The following is a 19,702-nucleotide window of genomic DNA, read 5'->3' as shown; positions in this document are numbered from 1 at the left end:
TTATATACTTATATAAAATTATTCAAACTTAATTTCGGCTTAACGTAAAGTATAATAATTTTTGAATAACAAAACAGCCATAAATTCCTTCATAACCTGCTTCTCCAATTCCCAAATAACTCTGTGTGTTTTAATTTGAATTTGTTTACAGGTGCACCCCAAGTAGATTAGGATGCTGTGGGGCGTAATCCCGGCGGAAGCAACTCGAGTTTCATTGGCCCCCAAAACATCTTTCAGTGAACCGATCTAAAGGCGATATCAACGCCCCGGGATTATTAGCTTATTCGGATTCAGTTTCCTTGAGTGCTCAGCTTCCACACGCCATAAATCAAATGCTCGAAAATGCCGCCGCTCGGATTCCCAATGCAATTACTCAATTAATTTGAATATAATTGTCACAATTTTCCACTTGAAAGCCACACAAAGCCAACGGGCCAATGGAAATAAAACAGAGACACCCAAGAACATGGCCTCGATGGGGGGAGAGAGTAATGTAAAACGAGATCGCAATTTTATGCGCACATCAAATAAAAATGTATATTCAGCGACGGGACGGGATCTCTCGATGGATTTTCCGATAAAATGTCAAAGGCTTTAATGGAGGAACTGTCGGAGTCACTCTGCCACTTGACAGCCCGGGATCTGGAACAATGACAGCGGGAGTGAAAGGCGAAAAAGGCAGAGTGAAATTAGGCGTACAATTGAGATGTGGACTAGGCGATACCCAAAGATATTCAATTAAAAATGAAATGTAAAGAAAATTCAAAATACAATGTCTCCTTAAGAACTAAATAATGGCCAATTTAAATTTTATTTGAATAGAACTCAAAACTTACGTTTGGTTGTAAATTTACATTATTTCATAGTTTATTTCTTAATGTAATTGATATTGGAACACACTGGACCTTAGGAAGAGGGGTTCCTATTACAGATAAATAATGTAAAGGAATCTTAGAGTTTTAATTATACTGAATACAAACATTATTATAAAATGTATTAAGGAAAGTATTACTCAAGTTTTAAGAATAAAATATGAAAATAGTAAATATTATTAATTCCTAAAATGTAATATACATTTTAAGAATAATACTTTTTTGTATATTTCAATACTCAACGCATGCCCCTTTCTGGGAATCTAATTAATTATCCTTAACTATTTATACTTTAAAATAAAAAATTAATACATTTTATATAATTCCAGATTAAAAACATATATCTAGCTAGTTGCTTACTTCTTAAAACCAATATAACGATTCTAGTATCTCCAATTTATCTCCAATTACGGGGTACAATAATGCAATTGTGGGGGCGGCTTTATTCAAAGGCTGCGGAAATGGGAAACCGTTTTTCCCCAAATAAAAAACTGAAAAAAACCACCAATAGTTACACTTGCAGCCTTTCTTCCATAGTGTTTATTTATGGTTGTTAATAAATCTTAATTTGCTTACCTTTAGTTCGCTTTGGCGGCTCACCGCATTGAGGAAATGCAAATGAGAGCAGTGAAAGCAATTGGGGCCCGGGAATCAAGATCCGGAGAAAGAGTGACGGAGAAAGTCAACGAAGTAAGGGTAAGGAGCACAGCTGCGACAGCGGCTCTGAGAGCCTTTGATCCTCTGACGGAACATGAATTAAACGGCGCTACAACAGTGAACTCTATCCCGGCCTATCGCCGATCCTGCGTGTGATATATGGGATTGACAAATTCTCCACTTGAGGAGAGCCCCGACGGTCTAGACTCCGGCTCCAGGCTGGGCAGAGCTAGGGAGGAGCACACGTCGCCGCAACATTGCCGCCGACATTGAAAGATGAGAATGTAATTGTTTATGGGTCGCCGATATTCATATTCCGTCTGGTCAGTGTGGTCCATTAGGTAATGTTTGGTGGCACTTGACATGCATTATCCCTTGGCTGTGTGGGCGTTTTGTTGTTGCCACTCCACAGGCAACTCCCTTTTTGGGAAAAAATCCTACTGCTTAGGCTTTTAAAAAATGATTGTTTTAATGAAACATTTAATGATTTAAACTAAATAATAAAAGGCGTATCATAATGACAAAAATCACATATAAAAAAAACTTGTACACAATAAACAGCAGACTCGAGTATACTAAGTACCTTTAAATCAAGTCCAGAAGGAGTATTTTTATATAAACAAGGATCGCTCACAAGCAGAAACCTTTAACAATTAAAAAATACCACTATGGTTTCCATATTAAATTGTGAAAATTCTTATGAAATCTTAAGTCAAGTAACAAAATGAAATCCTGAAAATGGAAAATGGAAATGAAAGATAAAGATTAAGGTAAAGATACTTATTGCCATCAGTAGTTCTTTAAAGTTTTTAATAAAAATAATATCCTTGTTGTTCCCTATAAATCTTACTAAAAATATAATCATAGTTTTCTCTACAATGTTATTGTTTCAACCTTTTGCTTATTAAATCAACTATTTGTACAACAGATTCAATTTCCTAATTAAGTAGTATTATTTTCTTAAAATCCCATACAAAATTAAGACACTATCTGTCGGATTTCCATTGTGTTTACCATACATTTTGAGCTAATGTGCGATCCCCGCGTGATTGACACTTAACCCAACGAAGAAGGGAGGAGTCTTCACCCCAGATTTAACCTCCAAAGAAGCTTCGTCTGGTCTGAGATGTGGAAACTCAAACTGAAAGTGTGATCAGCTGCACTTGTTGGTCTGCGGCAGGGCAACTTCAACCTCAACCTCAACCTCATCCTCCCATTTGCAGTCACCCCGCGGCACTGGCAATGGCATGTGTTTGTGGAGTAATTGATATGCCACAACACCAATGGAACCACCAATATCATGGTATATCCCCCCAATGAAATATTAGCCTTTTGCCCCGCGGCCTGTCATAAAATGGCCTGAGAGCAGGAGACGGAAGGGGAGTTTTTTGATGTGCCCTGCATTTTGTATCTCAACGAAAGTATCTGTATCTCAGTGTGTGGATTCAGGAAAACATTTTACAGTTGCATTGCCATTGCCCTGCCACTTATACGTTTCATAAATGCAACCTTTGTAATGTCTGCCGCCAACGCACTTCCCTTCCCTTACCCTTTATCTATCCCCATGCGAAAAGCAGCCAAAGGGAAAAATATTTCCAGCACTAAAAACGGAAATCGTTGTGTGGTTTTCCTTCGGTTTTTGGAATATTCGTTTTTCATAAAACTGATCGCTTGCCCCGATAAAATTGATTTATGCGGCGATCGGTGGCAATTATACGCAGATGCAGTGCCTAATGGATCGGTGGCCGATCGAAAGCTGTTCATAAAGATATAAATACGAGAGGCTGGATGGCAAGGAGTCATGGATACGTAAGAGTGGTGAGCAAGGAGGTTGAGAAAAGTGATGGTTTTCATGATTAATTAAGGCCTGACTTTGGCTTACGGGAGAATAAGAGTCCAAGGATTCAAGGAACAAAATAGAAAGTTGCATCTAATATCACTTTGATAAACAACCCCACAACTCAACTTGTTTTTCGTCTTAAACTTTATTTATTGTCCAACATTTACATAAAACAAGGTACTATTAGCTATGAGGCATTTTCCTTAGATTACAACATAGTTTCTGCTTGAAATCTCAATAAATTAAAGACTCTAATTGTCAAACGCATCTAAACTCATCTATTGCATGTGCTGCATCTGATGATGCTGAGACTGTTGCTGTTGCTGATGCTGGGCTTGTTGCATGGTTGGTGGCCACATTACATGATTGGGAATTGGAGGTGGCAACGATGTTGGCGAGTGCAATGGCTCCGATTTCAGCTTCAGATGTTTGGCAATGCCCTCGCAGTCGATGTCCCCACGCTTGGACTTGTAGCGGCGATTCTGGAACCAAATCTTCACCTGCGTAGCTGAAAGATTCAGCTTCTGGGCAATAATTTCACGCTCCGCACCCGTCAGATACTTTTTCAGCCTGAAACGGCACTCTAGCTCCAGGACCTGAGCCTGCGAAAAGAGCACTCGGGGCTTGCGTTTCATTCGTGGCTTCGAGGATCCGTGATTGCCGGAGGAGCCATGATTACTGCTGCCATTTGCACTGTTCTTGCGCAGCTCAGATCGCGAGGAGGTCACCTGACTGTTGTCCTCTAAGGGGAGAAAATGGGAAGAATAGGAAAAGTTGGAAATTTTAAAAAATGTGCCATGAAATTTTAACGTTAAGGTTATATTTTAGGAAGAAAAAACCATCTATGAGAATTTAAAATCCATTCCATAAGCAGGGTTTTAAGTAGGAAAAAGAAAATGGTTTTATAATATTTGAAATTATTTTTTAAATTGCTTTAAAGGTTATTAAAAGGCTTAAATATTAAAATAATAATTAAACGGGTATCTAAATGTTTGCAATTATATTTTATATGTTTAACCACAATATATACTTTATGAAAACCTTTTAAAAAGAGTATCTTTTTGACAAGACATTAGAAATGCTTTAATTGCATAGAACTCTTTATATATTTTTGAATATTACACGATATCAAAAATCAAATGAATGCCTTAAATTCTTTAAATCATATGAAATATTAATCTTTGTTATGATTTAGGATTGGAATCTAAGGGATTCTTGATTTTCTCATATATCTCCGTAACCCTTTTCCTTTTTCCTGTTCCTTTATATACAATCATTAAGTACTTAATATATATTTCGCTATTCGAAAGAATGTAAATTGTTTATATTATAGTTAATATACTCACTTCTCTTGGCACCTTCATCCGCATTGTGGATGTTCCTTAGCGATGCCGAATTGCTGACCGTCTCCATAAGTCGCTGGATGCCGCTGGCATTCCCGCCCAGCTTCTGCGCCGGCGCCTGAAGGCTCTCCACCTCCGCCGAGCTATTGAGGTCCAGAGTGGGCGATGGTGTCACATATGGCGTGGGAATATACTCGCTTTTGATGGCCACCGTGGAGGGTGTGGCTCCGCCATAAACATCACCCGTTCCGGCATAATTGTAATTGTAGGTGGCGGGACTTTGGTATGCCGTTGCCGAGGCTCCGGCATAAAACTGGGAGGCGGACATGTTGTAGGCCGACGCCGAGTGCTGGAAGCTCTGGTGTGGATGGCCATGGTGGTGCTGGAACATGTGAGCGGGCATTCCATAGTCCTGATAACTGCCATACAGCTGGTGGGGCGGGGGCGGCAGGAGCGGCGATAGGGACGAGGAGTTATTGGTGCCATCGTCCAAGTGCTGTGGATGCAGGAGCTGCTGCGATGCATCAGTTTCCTGCTGCTGGTGATGCTGCTGCTGATGGTGGCTGTGGTACTGATGCGGATGCGGATGTGGATGCTGGTGAAGATGCTGTTGATACTCGCCGGCGCCATAGAGCGCCGAGGCAGCCGTTGCGCTACGGGAAAGCAGAAAAAATGGGCAAAAAGGGAAAGGTTAAACACGGAGGATATATGGTACATGGCCGCCATGTGTTGCATCATGCCGGACACAGCGACGGCTCCCCGGGACCGTAAGACCTTTCCCTTGGCCACTTCCTGCTGGCGCGACAGGATCCCTCTCTTGGTGACATCATTTCATGGCTCATCAGGAAATTAAGGACGCCCCAGTGCGTTACACTGCGGACACACATGCGAATCACACATGTTGACCAGCCCAGAAAGGGATCGAACGGGCGGGCGATCTACCTCCGGAGTCCGAACCGGACTGCCTGCCTGCCGGACTCTTGTTTTTCTTATTGTTAACCGTGTGTCTTCGCATCATTGTCTTTGGCCTCTTGTACAAATAACGATGATTTGTCAAAGCCTCGGTCTCGAGGCTCTTCCTTCGGTCCCAGTCCCCTATTCGATCCTATTTGCAATTCATGCTTTCTTGGTGTTTTCATAGGATTTCTTCTGCCGCGCGTCTCGACGGAAGGTTATCATAATATTATCTTTCGTTGGAAAATTGGTAGAAATTAATTTTCCTATGGAGCCTTATTAAATAAAAATAAATAAAATGTGACTGGGAATGGGAATTTGTCTGTCTTTGAGAAGAACTCGCTGACAGGTAGATATGGGTAGATACTCCTACATATGCATACTTTTGTATATTCAAGTAAATATATAAAAAGATGATGTGTAATAATTTAATAAGAGTTATCATAAATAACAGCTGGTTGTTTTTGAGTTATCAAAAATATTCTGAAGGTTGGTCAATTTTATATAAAATCATTTAGAGGTAAGCGAATTAAACGAGGGAAATTAAGTTTTTATTGTTCTCTAAAGATCTAATATCTTAAACTAAGAAAAATTATAAAAAACCAAATTTAAGAACTTTCTGGAAATAAAATTGGACTTGTAAATTTATTGAATCGCATCTAAAAAAGGGACTTCATTCTGAAATAAATACTAGTATCCTAGTTTTAAACTAATTTGACGTACTAGAGTCAACATAATCATTTTTGCAATATTATAATATTAAATTAAATTATGTTTCGAATCTAAAATGTATTTTTTTATAACATACTTAATATTCTTATCAATCGCTTATATAAAAGTAGAAAGGATAAATAATATCAATTGTGCACAATATATTATGGAATATACATATGTGCCTATATACATATATATGAAAAGTCAATATAGGAAAGCATCTTCATGTAATTTCCTTTTGTTTTTATAAGAATACATTAACAATTATTATTAAGATATAAATGGAATCTAATGTATTAATACATCCTTTTCTATCTATCCAGTATTCCCATATGATCTTCCTCTATATAATTCCTTTAATTAAAGTGAAAGCTTACCTATCGAGATGTCCGTAAGCACCTTCGTAGGCCTCCGTTTGATTAACCATATTCAGTATATCCTTGACTGAGAACGGTGTGGAGTTCAGGGCATCCGCATTTGTCAAGCTTCCCGGACTTGGGGACTGATTGTAGTCGTAGTAGCCACTCGATTGTGGCACCTGAGCCTGCTGCTGGTGATGCTGCAACATCCTTGGTATCCAAACACGGCTGCTTTACCACTTGAGAAGCACTTTAAACTCAAATAAATACTACAATTTGCCAAATCGCACTTGAACTTGCGACACTTGAATGTGAATAAATATCTAGTAGCTGGTGGTTGTGATATATATATTGGAATATATGTATATACAATCCAATTTGGATCAAGTCGCAGTCCGTAAACCCGTAAATGCAACCGTATCCGGATCCCGAAAGTGCCGTTCCGATGCGCACTCGACCGCGTCTGCAATTTGTCAGTTCGATTTTGGTACTGAACGACTACCGCTATCACCCCAAAGATTGCCTGATGCTGATGTCTCAGTGTGTATGTGCAGCTATGTGAGGAAAATGGCCGCCACGGAGCCAATCACAGCAGAGCATCGGCATGCTACTCACTCTTACACTCTCTTTTCCTATTTTCCTCTTTGTCTCTGGTTGGATTAGAGATGTGTGAGGTTTCGTATCAAAGGAAATATTTTGATTTTTTTATAGCATTTTTACTACCTTTATCTTACTTTAGCTATATTTAAAATCACAAAAATACTTTCCAAAATGTTACAAATTAAAAACAAATTATCAAACCTAAGCAACTAGTTTTTATTGCTATTTAGAACATATGATGATGATACTTGTACTTATAAAACGAATCCTGTATTTAACTTAATATGTCAAATAATTAAATTCCATATTCAATTTGATCTCTAATTAAATTGCATATGTAATATTTAATCTCTCCTTGGAGATGCTGAACATCAATCCATTTTTCATTTTACTTATACGCTTTTAATATTAATTCGTTTAATATCGGTAACTGAATTTAAATATTTCTAGATAAGTTTTTTTAACAATTTGTTTGAATAATCATTCCATTACCAACACGATACCATCTGTAGGACTATCCTTTTTGCTTTGTATACATACTTCTGCATTTGTATGGAGGTCAAAAACACACATTCAGTTGGTACCTTATGGTATATGTACTATCAGATACGATGGTGACTCCTACACAGTCCCTGCAACGTCACAAATTCCCCTTGTTGTTATTATATTGTTTGTTCGCAGCCACTTTATGCTGATTTTGTTTCGCTACTTGAGCTTGAGTATCAGTATTTATTATTGTAAAGTCCTTAAGTTTCATGAGTTGATTCTGCATGTCAAGTGGCGCCATTCAAGTGCAGATTTTCGCACATTTAATTTAAAACTGCAATCGAGCAGTTTCAAGAGACATTGCCAGGACAAAATTATATTAAGATCTGCTGAAACTAGTATCTTTAGTTAAAATAGGTTTTTGCAAATACAATTGTCAAATTATGACCTTTTTTATACATTATTTATATTAATTCTAACATGGCGAAATGCAATGGGTAATGTTGCAAAGATATCTGATTTATCGATCTGATCTGATATCTCGTTCTTTTTCCTGACCTCTTGACCTAATCTCCTAGTCCTTCAGCTGCTTATTTATCTCCTCCATCATCTGTTTTCTCCTGTTTCCTTCTTTCCCTTCCGTTTTTTCTACTCCACTTTCTTCTCTTTCTTCGGCGACACAACTTTGGGGCTTCCAGCTTCTCGGAGTCCTGGATTCCACCGTCTCCACCCTCTCATGCAAGATCTTGGGTACAAATCGCATTATAGTGGGAGGCTGGAAACGTGGCGTATGATCGAGTGAACCTAGAGTCTCATGTCTCACCGAGTAATCGTTGCACAAGATGCACAGTCGAACGGGCATTTTAGAGCTCACGGACTGCCCCGTACCAAAGGCCACGGCCTCATAGATAACATCGAGTGCACTCGCCTCATCCAAGTCCATGCACCATCGTGTCTCCAGCACAGACATTGCACTCATCATGCCGGAACCAATAGCGGTAAATGGGACAGTATCCGAGGAGCCATCGAACCTTGTTGAATATATTGACGTCCCATATTTATCCACTCCTGCGATCAAGAGGTTTACATTGATGCTACCGATTTGGCTATGGAGCATTTGCTTTATCATCTGGTTGGCACAGCGCACAGGAATCCGGCGGTAATTGGTTGTCATGTAGTGCATCTCCAGCTTCGATTGGGTCACATTCACCAAGGCACATATGTCCTGGCCAACTCCGGTTACTGCAGCGCTGTAATTCACCAAGGAAAATGTTGATCAATTGAGAAAATGTACATATTTGATACAAAAATTATTATATTATTTAAAAAATTATATGCAGGCAAAACAACATAATAAGAAAAGCTGGAACTAGGTCAACCTAAATCCTTCATATTTCCTAATATAAGAAAAAGTATTATAATATATAGAGAAAACTTAAAAAACTAGCTTATTATTTTTAAAGAAATTGCAGAAAGTGCTTTTAAATATTAGTTTTATCGATAAGAAAATAAAAAAATCCTATTTTACTAAAATCCAACAGATTTTTATCAAGTTTAAATGCATGGGTAGCTTATGTGAATACTCACTATATATTATCATGAAGTCGATAGATATTTGAAATGTTATTCCCAATAGTAGGTCGTATATCATATGCAATCATCACTCCATTTTTAAATTTAATTCCCACAATAATCGTGTTAGTCACGATTATTTTAGGCGTCTGAACCTTCCTATAAAATAATATGGAAAGCGCAGTATTAGTACAAGTTTTGTTTATACAATTAAATATAGGAATTTATAATGAAGCATTAACCTTTATATTACGTTCGGTATATGTATGTACAAATTATATTATTTTGTAATATTTTTAATGGGCCTTACCTTACACACATTTGCGACATTTCTGAAACAATACCCTCCATTATAAAACTAGAAATATTTATTTTCGGGATTGAGAAACTTGTGACTAGCTGCCGATTCGTTTTAAATAATAAAATCTAAACGTAATAATAACTATACAGCCGGCCTACTTTACCTTTCCTTAAAAATTCAAGGTTGGTATGGTATGTTTTTTAATATAAAGCTAGGAACTGACAAAAATGTCGCATCATACATTATTGAAAATGGAAAAGATATTCGTACTTTAAAAACTTTTAATTTTTTAACTGTCTTCATAGCATGATTTCACACTTTGATCAGGAGCAGTCAAGTTTCAAACCCATTTTAGCAAAGTTCCAACTCTTTCAAAATTATCCACCTCATCCCTGTTCCATTTATCGATTCTTTTTAAAATAATTTAAAACAAATTAAAACTGCGTCAACACACATATTTATCGCATATCGATACAATCAGTAGCATTTCCCGCTCTCCATGCCTTCGGTCACACTTTTGTCAATTCATTCGCTCTTTCTGTCTGAATGACAACAGATCTGTTAACGAATTTTACTTCCTACATGACAATTCTACGTGTACCTGTAAACAAGAAAAATGTTATCTGAACGTGAAAAATTTTAAATAACAGCTGCGAGGTTCTGGATGACCAGAAAAAAAATATAACAAATTTCAAATACTTTGGTATTTTGGTATAGAAATTTGGTGTAGAAATTTCTACCTCAAAAGTGAGAATTCGATCCCACGTATCTGTAAACGTGTAAAACGGTTTAACAGACGTGTAAATTGTGAAATGTTAAACAACATCTTCAAAATTCAGAGTGACCAAACAAAGAATATACAAAAACACGAAATAGCGCATCTGGCCAACCAAAAATATTGATACATTTTCATCAAATACATGCACACTTTTTTTTCGCGGTGAAACGAATCGGACGCAAAATTTGCGTCGCTTGAATTAAAATAACTTTAACAAAGTAATTAATTTGTTTAGTGGAATTATAGAGTCAAGAGGTGAGTTCTTCAAACTGCAGTGATGGTGTTTGCACGTATTTGTTTAGTTTTCCGATAATCTGTGAAAAAGAAGACACCTAGTTTGCACGCACACACGCACACATAGAGACGCGTGAAAAATTTCCCAGTTTTTCGGCTGCGTTGCATTTACTGGGCGATTGTTTTTTAGTCGTCGATGGTGGCTGTAAACAATATTTTAGTTAGCCAAACTTGCAAAGTACTAACCAACTAATGCATTGGTTCCCTTGCGCTTGCAGCCCACACGCATAGATACAGAAAAGTATTGATTTTCGTCCAAGATGGCGGACGACGAGCAATTCAGCTTGTGCTGGAACAATTTCAACACAAACTTGTCGGCTGGCTTTCACGAGTCGCTATGTCGCGGGGATCTGGTGGACGTTTCCCTGGCGGCCGAGGGCCACATAGTGAAGGCCCATCGACTGGTGTTATCTGTGTGCTCACCATTTTTCCGGAAGATGTTCACCCAGATGCCGTCGAACACCCATGCAATCGGTGAGTTTTCTGAACTTTACGCCGAGGGGCATGTTTCAATATTTTCCATCTTTCGCAGTATTTTTGAACAATGTTAGCCACTCTGCGCTTAAGGACCTGATCCAGTTTATGTACTGTGGCGAGGTTAATGTGAAGCAGGACGCCTTGCCCGCTTTTATTAGCACCGCTGAATCGCTGCAAATCAAGGGGCTGACGGATGTAAGTACATACATAAGTACATGTATCAAATTGAGAACAACAACAAATACCAAGCGCCTTTCGCGCGCAATACATACATGCACACACACGCATTCAGCAGCGTCTGTATAAGAGCATGGTGACTTGACTGTACCGAGAAATTTCTCGCAACCCAAATGCCAAACGGCAGCTGCGTTGGAAAGAGAAGGCCATAGACTCGCTTGCTTTCAGAGTGTATGTTTGTGTGTGTGTGTGCTGCTTACAATATGTTTGTCTCGCTCTTCCCGACATGGCAACCGTCGACTGGGTGGTTGTTTGGCATCGAATTGTCGGTACCATAGCATAAATAATTATTAGTACCTGAAATTTAAAACTAATTACAAATTAAAATGGCAGGAGTACAAACTAGAGAAATGCCTAAATTACTTTAAAAATTATATTTTTAAAGGTTTTTTTGTCTCAAAACTAGAAAACATCGAAAATTTGTTTAATAATGTCTTTAGTTCAACATGTTTACTTCTTTTTTAAATGTGAAAAAGCATAAATTTCAAGGGATACTTATGTGAAGCCCTCTTAATTCACAATTTGGTAGTTAATCAATCGATATTCATTTATGTAGAGTTTCCAATCTATTATTTTTATAGGAAGCCCACATATTACATATTAAGAATGCATTTTTGTTATGCTTATCGTATGGACTAATAACAAAGAAATAAATTACATTTTTTCAGAACGATCCTGCGCCGCAACCGCCACAGGAGCCCAGCCCACCACCACCAGCAGCACCTAATGTACAACAGCAAGCACCGGCACAGCGGGTGCAGCGACAGCAGCCGCGTGCCTCCGCCCGCTACAAGATCGAGACTGTGGACGATGGCCTGGGAGACGATAACAAGGGAACAACCCAGATTGTCATCCAGACCACGGCCGCACCCCAAGCTACCATCGTACAACAGCCGCAGCAGCAGCAACAACAGCAGCAGCAGGCTTCGCAGATCCAGACGCAGCAGCAACTGCAGACTGGGACTACGACGACGGCAACGCTGGTGTCGACAAACAAACGATCCGCTCCGCGCTCCAGTTTGACAACTTCCAGCAGTAGCGGCGTTAAGCGCTCGAAAACATCTGTCTCCGCCAACGTAATTGACCCCCTAGACTCGGCCACGGAAACTGGAACCACGACGACGACGACACAGCAGCTGGTACCGCAGCAAATTACCGTGCAAACGACTGTGGTCTCTGCGGCTGAATCCAAGCTACACCAGCAGCAGCAGGTCCGCCAGCAGCAGCAGGAGGAAGCTGAATATATTGATCTCCCAATGGAATTGCCCACGAAATCTGAACCGGACTACTCTGAGGACCATGGCGATGCAGCTGGCGATGGCGAAGGAACATACGTTGAGGACGATGCCTATGGCGATATGCGCTATGACGACAGTTATTTCACTGAGAACGAGGATGCTGGCAATCAGTCTGCGGCGAATACGAGTGGCGGCGGAGTGACGGCCACCACATCCAAGGCGGTGGTCAAGCAAAACTACAGTGACTCTTCGTTTGTCGACACCAGCGCGGATCAAGGCAACACAGAGGCTCAAGGTTGGTTGAATTTCTATCATAAACATGGCTCTCTGCCAATAGTCATAAGTAGTCCTAAGCTAAGGATGTGTTTCCCATTTGCGAAGTAGTCAAAATCTTATTCATGAGCATCCCAATGACAAAATGCGCCACATTTAATTGTATTTGAAATATGTACTATACGATTAGCGACAATCTCTTTGCAAAAGAAACATATTCTTTAAAAGCCCGTTAAGTTTGTTTGAATTTGCCATGGAGACAAATTTAAGCATCCCTTTGGTGGCCCTTAGTTTATAGATAGTTAAGCAAACCAGTGTTCTATTTAAAACGCAAAAGAACATTTGGCTGATCGGCTGTTTTAGGCAAATTATTTAAATGCCAACATGCTGTATCCCGCGAATTTGAAAAGTAGTGTTTAAAGGTGAGTAGAGTGTTGCATTTTTATGAGGCGGACAAGACGAATCCTGAAGCTGTACCTGAGAGTATTCGAGTGCTGTAAAATATCCAAGGTAATAAATTAGTTGTAAAATTCTTATAAATATCTTGAATTCCAGGTACTTATACAGTGGTGTGGCCTTTTGCCGGCTATGAAATCAAATCAAACATTCAGAGATTATCTGATTTTCTTCTCTTTTTTTGCTTAAAAAAAAATTTACGAAGACCATTTAGCCTGGTATGCATATTTATTTTTTTGTTTATAAATATAGTTATCCCTTTTAAAGATGTTGCCTAGAGATCTGTTGGAGCAACGTAAAAGCTTGCCGATTCAGTTTTCTAGCAACGGCATTTATTGCCGAGTCTTTGGTACCATTTTACAAGGGAATCGTATATTAATATTTATTGGGCGTACATGTGATGGAAATATTCCTTACTTAATAGGTACTAAAATTAGCCATAGGTTTTTGTGCGGGGTCCAAATAAAATGTATATCTTGATTCTATGGGTACCCAGTTTTGATTTCAAAGAACGTATATATAAAAACAATATTTTTGATTAAATGGGTACCCAATTTTGTTAACGAAAATAATCATAGATTGTGGGGGTCAAAATAATTTAAATTTTGTATTCAAAGAAAGTTTCCATATATATTAACTATTAAAACGACAAATATACAGTTTTGTTTACAACGAAAGTAGCGATAGATATTACAGAAAAGTTTAGAATTTGGAAAGGAAAATAAAGATTATTTTTCTGTTTTTACATATGCCAGTCTTAATTTTAAAGATCTTGTCTGTAAAGTTATGAATTTAATTTGTAGTATAGAAAAGTTTAATCGCTAACTAGATTTTCTATTAATTACCTTTGTGTTGCAAGTAATTTATATAAGTACGTCAATAATAAGGTACAAATTAAAGTACAGTTTTATATGATATTCTTTCCAAACTTTAAATTTAAATTGACATTACTTTTAGGATTAGTACGAATGCATATTGAAAATAAAGACGATTTAATGCAAATTTTATTTTTGAAAATGTTGCCATATTGCATAAGCCTTTATTGTACGGTAGCTTCAACCAAAATGCAGCCCTGTATTTGAAAGGGTGGCAACGCCGCAAAGCATCCAAAACCAAGCTGAATTTGTTTTTTATTTCTTGCTGCAGCAATTTAAAGAATGCAATTAATTGTAAATTGATAATTCCCGTCATGTGAACAGTGTTTGTGTCGTGCCAAGTAATAATAAACATTGTGCTTGTGACTCGCTGGCAAATGGAGTGTTTATCCATTTAAGCATTTTCCACCCTTGTGTTTTGGGGTACTACTCAAATTTATGCCGATGTGAAGTTAAAATGTGATATTTGGTTACTGTAAGTCGTAAACTATGTTTTTCCCAGCATCCGTGAGTATATGCCACCATCTACGTAGGTTCTACGGTTCTCTGTCTGCAAATAAACTGCTTAAAGCCAAAAACCTAAACTAAATGTTGTTTTATTTCGCCGTGCAGCCTAACTTAGCGCTTAAGCCATCCTCTAGATTAGTTGTAGTCTAACTTAATATTGCTATTCACACTAAACTCACCTCTCCGTCTTCTTATCGTCCTCTCGCGTTCGGAAATCTTTGGACAACCAGGAGACGAAGATATTAGGTTCATTAGGAGTCAGAAGAAGAACGCCCAGCTGGTGTTCCGGGACTACATATACAACAAGAAGCTAACCCAGGCTAATGGACAAACGACCTGGCGCTGTGCAGATGTCCTCAAGCTGCGCTGCAAGGCGGTGGTCATCACAAAGAATGGCAGCTTCATCGATGCCCGGCGGCAGCACAACCACCAGTCGCATGCCTCGCGTATCGGACAACGGCAGCTGTACAAAGTCGAAGAGGAGCTTGAGGAGTACATCGAGATATGCACGTCGAACCCAAAGATCTCGCAGTATCTGGGCAGCAGTAACATCAGCATCATGACCGCCAAGGACGGCAAGGAGTGCAAACTGTTTCTGCCCGCTTCCGAGGCCACAGAGATTGAAATGCAGGCGCTGGTAGATGCCGCAGAGGCCGAGGTCGAAGAGGAAGAGGAGGACGAGGCGGAGGTCCGGCGTACACTTCAACGCGACCGTGAGCGAGACGCCAGGTGGCAGGAGGAGGAGGACAAGCGACGAGGAGTTCTAAGGATCAAGCATCTATCTAGCAACTAAGTTTGTATTTATCTCGAACTGTGGAATGGGTCGATTTGTTGGCCACGGATCCATTATCAGGTTATATGTAATATATCTATTATGAAATCTGAGAAGAGCCAGAACTGCCTATTCTCGAAGTCTGCGTAAGTCATAAAAATATAAGAAATTGGCATCTTTGCATGTAAACCCTAAGCTTATTTATTTATAGCCAAATATTGCCATAATAATTGAGGTTTTTCTGTAGGATTTTCATAAAATCCTTTAGATAGTCGATGTCCAACACTTCGGCCCTTCCAATTTGAATATATGTTAGTTTAAGCATACTTTTCTTATATTGTAAACGCATTCGTCTGTTTAAAATTTTAATAAATGAGACCAAATAAAAGGAAATCTCGATGGTCAGTAGGATTTACTGTATATCTTTCGATGCTCCCATATACTGTATACTACTTTTACTAACCAAAGATTCAACTTTTATATTCCGTAGATGGCAACGAGCTGGTCTTCATCGAGAGCCCCTGGTCGACGCCTTGCCTGGTGCTTAATGGGTATATGTACAACTGCCACAGTCGGAAGAGCAACAAACAATATTGGCGATGTCACAACTACTCGAAGAAAGTTCACGAGATGCGCTGCCGGTCACGGTGCGTACTGGAGAACGGTCGGCTAAAAAGTGTGACTGGCGGACTGCACAATCACCAGCCGCACACGGACAAGATCGAAAAGATTGTGCAGCGGAACAAGCTGGCAGCCGTTGGTTGCTTAGGGCGTAAGCACTCCAGGACGCACAGTTTTGTTCAAGAGCCTAAGACGGAAGAGGAGGAGGAGGAAGAGTACAACGAGGAGGAGCAGCCACAGCTGGTCAGCAGTGAAGCAGCTTCATTACACCTTACAGACCACGAACTAATGCACGCCTCCCTGATGCTCGTTCCAGAATAGTGGCCCAAAATCAGTACACCTGGTCTCCGTAGTGCAATCAATGTAGTTAAATAAGTGACAGTGACGGGAGGTACATAGAAACATATCTGTTTATTACGGCTCAAAAGCTCATCATCTATAAATCGATTACTTGGAAGTTATTGTGTAAATATAGTCTGTAAACCTCTACTTTTAGTTTAACACTAAGTAACTTGATACCTACTACCATAGCTTAGTAAATATTTTCCAGATACAATTAGTACCTCCCTCATCACTACAGTGATTTAAGTAAAATAAACATGTAAACTTAATGTCAGTTTGCTCAGTCTCTGAATGCCTTGCTGTGCCAAAGTGTAAGTTTGATTGCTAATTTTATATGTAATTAATCAAAGTTTTCTCTCATTTTCAGTGCTCACCTACGACGATCGAGGGAAACTGGTACACGATGGCTACACATATAGCTGCCATACGCGGAACACCGAGAAATTGCTGGCCTTCTGGCGATGCACAATGTACAAAAAACGGCGTTGCACCGCGGCTCTGACCACGCATATGAAAACAATTAAGTCTGTCCGAGGTTTTCACAATCACGAGGCTCCTGAACGCCTAAAGACATTTATTCCCAGAGTGGTTAATTGGCAGTGTCAGGTTGGGGAAAGAAAAAACTAAATAGTAAGTGTATCTTAAACATTTTACTTCTGATTTACACAAAGTCTATAATGCATTTTATGTTTCCACTTTCAGATAAATGATTTTTTCGTCCACACAAACTACGAGATTAAATAAACCATTCAAGACTTATTAAAATCTTAAAAGAGTACAAGTTTTTTATTTCATTTATTGTAGATATTCAATTCTTTCAAATTTGCAATTTTCTAATTGTTGTTTATTTTCTATTGCAGTCATTATAAAAACTGTTAAAATATCCCGACCGATTTACCGGATGTCTGAAGAAGTCAAAAAAGTGGACCACCTGCCACAGAAGAAATTAAACTTAAAAAATCCCGACAACATCATACGCACCTCGTCTAATCGGCACAACTATGTTTCAGTGGGTATACCACGGATGAAGGGCAAGTGTGTCAATTGTTTAAAAAAGGGAAAATTGAATATGCGTAAGGTCACGACCTTGTGTGACACTTGCCCTGGCGCCAACTGGATGTGTAACATATGCTTTGATGAGCTGCATCCTTAATATCAATTAATTGTCCTATCCGAAACTTCATTTTAGAAAGCGTTTCGGAACATTTTATATTCATTTCATTATTATTTCTAAGCAAATTTATTCTTTTTTTCTTTATTAATAATAATAATTATTTTATAACCAAATAAATCACACTTTATATTTTAATTTTTTTACATTTCCTAAATTGTTTACAGTCGCTAAAGCGAAAAGAAATGTAAGTTCAATTAAAAACCTTATGCATTTCCTGTCCGTTTGACAATTAAGTATGAGTTCTTTGCTTTGAATAAATCATGCTCCAACAGGAGGAGCAGAATGTAGTTTTTGTAACTTAAGTTCACTTCGAATTTTTTAAAATTATTTTTATTTAATTAAGAGAATAACTCTCAAATTTAATATCCATATATATAATTTGCTTCTCATATACATGTGTAGAATTATATATTTATATCGCAGATTTTAAAATTAACGTTTGCTTTTCGTTAAATAATTTCAAAAGATTTTAATCTAAAACACAATAAAGAAAGAAGAAAATTGAAGTCATATTGAACCTAATACGAATATGTAGATAAAAGCATATTTATAAATTTACGCTTTAGAAACAGGCAAACCTGCAAGGCTGTCGTAATATTCTCATCAGACTTGGCTCTGGAAGTCACTACTATATTTTTTGCAACTGTAAGACAACTCTTATTTCTATTTTTTAACCTTTTTACGGAGACGTCCTCGCTCCTTTTTCGCCGACGTCAGTTCGTGGTTATGAGGTGCATGCAGCACTTCAAGGCGATCGTTTTTAGTGGTACGAATTCGGGCCCGGCACTTGGTGGTGGAGCGCGTGGCACAGATCCACTTGGTACCGCGACCGTTCTCCATGAACTTGACGAAGCTGTGACCGCCGTAATTGAGCTTGATCGATTCCCGCTGGCCCTTGGTGAAGTAAAACGAGGCATCGGTGTCTGCAAGGATAAAAAAGCATAGGAACCGGATCATTACTACAGTGTTTTACACATTACAATTGCACAAAGGGACGCGATGAGTCATTAGTTAACTACAGATTCATATAAAGTGCACTGTTAAGGCTTAAGTTTATTGGATTTACACACATATATATAATTAAAATGTATATAAAGTGAATTGTATAATTTAGTTTGTCCGTCTCCTGCAAACTCAAGTTAAAACCTATATTTACGCACAAGTAAGAGATAGGAGCGTGGTCGCCCAAAAGACAAACTAGTAATAATTCTCATTTGATAAATGACTAAATAATATGAACAATTTTTAAGTTCACATTTAAATTAGTTTAGTATGTTTTTAGGCTACTTAAAGTTCTCAAAATGTACATTTTTGTCTGAGGTGTCTAAGAAAAGTAAATGTATTCTATAAACTATAATCCACTCCGACAATTGTTAATGAAATTAGATGACCACCAATCCGGATGAGGTGGCGGGCATCACTTCCGACGACTGACCACTCGGACGCCGCCTACAATGCCCGTGACATCCGCCACTATCTCCTCGTACTTCAGGTGCATTCCCAACTCGCTGACGTCGATAGTGGCTGGTGATTCATCCTCCAGGGCTGTGGTTAGCATGGCATCGCTAGCTAGCTGGATCTCCTGCTGATGCTGTTGCTGCCTGGCCGACGCTGTGGTGTCTACCTTTACCACTACCGGTGGTGGTACTCGGCGCACTCTCTTCTTGCGGCGGACAATCTCCTCGTGCGTGTGGAATCGATTCAAGGGGCAGACAACGTCGTTGATAGTGAATACACGGGACCGACACTTTTGATTCCACCACTGATTGCATCTCCAGAATCGCTTCTCCTCGCCCGTCGATAGCTTCAGGGTCTTCTCGAAGATGAACGGCTGGCCGCCGTATATAAGTTGCATGCGTCCCCGCGATGTGGCCGAGTAGATGGCTACGCTGCTTTCTGTGGACAGCAAAGAGAAGTGGAATTGGAATTAGTGGCAAGTCGCTGGCAAAACTATTCACTA

At 39.0% G+C, this 19,702-nt stretch overlaps 5 protein-coding genes and 1 long non-coding RNA gene across 38 annotated transcripts in view; 1 reads left to right on the top strand and 5 right to left on the bottom strand.

Annotated features, from left to right (window-relative positions):
* Nucleotides 1–3,498: 3,498 nt before the first annotated feature.
* tin (tinman) lies at nt 3,499–7,382 on the bottom strand. The gene is made up of 3 exons (XM_020958193.2): nt 6,758–7,382; nt 4,716–5,365; nt 3,499–4,111 (listed from the first exon to the last, which is right to left on the bottom strand). The coding sequence occupies exons 1-3, from the start codon at nt 6,946–6,948 to the stop codon at nt 3,648–3,650; spliced, it is 1,305 nt and encodes a 434-aa protein (XP_020813852.1). The 5' UTR covers nt 6,949–7,382; the 3' UTR covers nt 3,499–3,647.
* Nucleotides 7,383–7,534: 152 nt separating this feature from the next.
* LOC110188539 (proteasome subunit beta type-7-like) lies at nt 7,535–9,926 on the bottom strand. 2 transcript variants are annotated; one of them, XM_020958289.2, is made up of 4 exons: nt 9,708–9,926; nt 9,413–9,556; nt 8,649–9,075; nt 8,208–8,570 (listed from the first exon to the last, which is right to left on the bottom strand). In XM_020958289.2, the coding sequence occupies exons 1-4, from the start codon at nt 9,746–9,748 to the stop codon at nt 8,400–8,402; spliced, it is 783 nt and encodes a 260-aa protein (XP_020813948.2). In that variant the 5' UTR covers nt 9,749–9,926; the 3' UTR covers nt 8,208–8,399. The 2 variants fall into 2 exon arrangements, with proteins under 2 accessions (XP_020813945.2, XP_020813948.2); XM_020958286.2 differs by having other exon boundaries at nt 7,535–9,075.
* A 659-nt stretch (nt 9,927–10,585) lies between these two features.
* Nucleotides 10,586–19,702, top strand: part of LOC110188202 (modifier of mdg4-like) — a 27,580-nt gene continuing 18,463 nt past the window's right edge. For 22 of the 32 annotated variants that reach the window (XR_015271428.1, XR_015271429.1, XR_015271432.1 and 19 more), the window contains exons 1-4: nt 10,586–10,731; nt 10,989–11,244; nt 11,303–11,442; nt 12,153–13,017. Coding sequence is in view for 23 of the 32 variants with exons in the window: in XM_020957822.2 (XP_020813481.1) it covers nt 11,031–11,244; nt 11,303–11,442; nt 12,153–13,017 (1,219 nt within the window). In the remaining 9 variants the exon portion in view is untranslated. Of the gene's footprint in view, nt 10,732–10,988; nt 11,245–11,302; nt 11,443–12,152; nt 13,018–15,063; nt 15,999–16,095; nt 16,838–16,935; nt 18,261–19,702 lie in introns of those variants that run through there. The other 10 variants (XR_015271426.1, XR_015271427.1, XR_015271425.1 and 7 more) reach the window with 10 other exon arrangements.
* On the bottom strand, nt 11,418–11,817 carry LOC147643903 (uncharacterized). Its single transcript, XR_015271435.1, has 2 exons — nt 11,685–11,817; nt 11,418–11,611 (listed from the first exon to the last, which is right to left on the bottom strand). It is a non-coding gene; the product is annotated as an uncharacterized LOC147643903 (long non-coding RNA).
* pre-mod(mdg4)-U lies at nt 17,764–18,804 on the bottom strand. The gene has a single exon (XM_086831924.1). The coding sequence runs from the start codon at nt 18,697–18,699 to the stop codon at nt 18,406–18,408; it is 294 nt and encodes a 97-aa protein (XP_086688050.1). The 5' UTR covers nt 18,700–18,804; the 3' UTR covers nt 17,764–18,405.
* The window catches only part of LOC110188423 (uncharacterized), a 1,145-nt gene continuing 213 nt past the window's right edge, over nt 18,771–19,702 (bottom strand). Inside the window, exon 2 of the mRNA XM_086831922.1 lies at nt 18,771–19,638. Within this exon, the coding sequence (XP_086688048.1) occupies nt 19,160–19,597 (438 nt within the window). The 5' untranslated portion in view covers nt 19,598–19,638 and the 3' untranslated portion in view covers nt 18,771–19,159. The remainder of the gene's footprint in view (nt 19,639–19,702) is intronic.

This window comes from Drosophila serrata, unplaced genomic scaffold, assembly GCF_035046125.1.
Source record: "Drosophila serrata isolate PLE 108 unplaced genomic scaffold, ASM3504612v1 contig_241, whole genome shotgun sequence".
In the NCBI taxonomy this organism is placed as follows: Eukaryota; Metazoa; Arthropoda; class Insecta; order Diptera; family Drosophilidae; genus Drosophila; species Drosophila serrata.
Note: the sequence above shows the minus strand (reverse complement) of the source record. Positions and strands in the feature narration are given on the sequence as shown.

What these genes read in the sequence shown, in the direction of transcription:
- tin (XM_020958193.2), bottom strand. Translation starts at nt 6,948, where the DNA reads ATGTTGCAGCATCACCAGCAGCAGGCTCAGGTGCCACAATCGAGTGGC. An exon ending in GCTTACGGACATCTCGATAG is followed by an intron (nt 5,366 to 6,757) that starts GTAAGCTTTCAC and finishes GCTTTCCCGTAG; the next exon opens with CGCAACGGCTGCCTCGGCGC. An exon ending in GGATGAAGGTGCCAAGAGAA is followed by an intron (nt 4,112 to 4,715) that starts GTGAGTATATTA and finishes TTCTCCCCTTAG; the next exon opens with AGGACAACAGTCAGGTGACC.
- LOC110188539 (XM_020958286.2), bottom strand. Translation starts at nt 9,748, where the DNA reads ATGGAGGGTATTGTTTCAGAAATGTCGCAAATGTGTGTAAG. An exon ending in ATGTCGCAAATGTGTGTAAG is followed by an intron (nt 9,557 to 9,707) that starts GTAAGGCCCATT and finishes ATTATTTTATAG; the next exon opens with GAAGGTTCAGACGCCTAAAA. An exon ending in CGACTTCATGATAATATATA is followed by an intron (nt 9,076 to 9,412) that starts GTGAGTATTCAC and finishes GGTGAATTACAG; the next exon opens with CGCTGCAGTAACCGGAGTTG.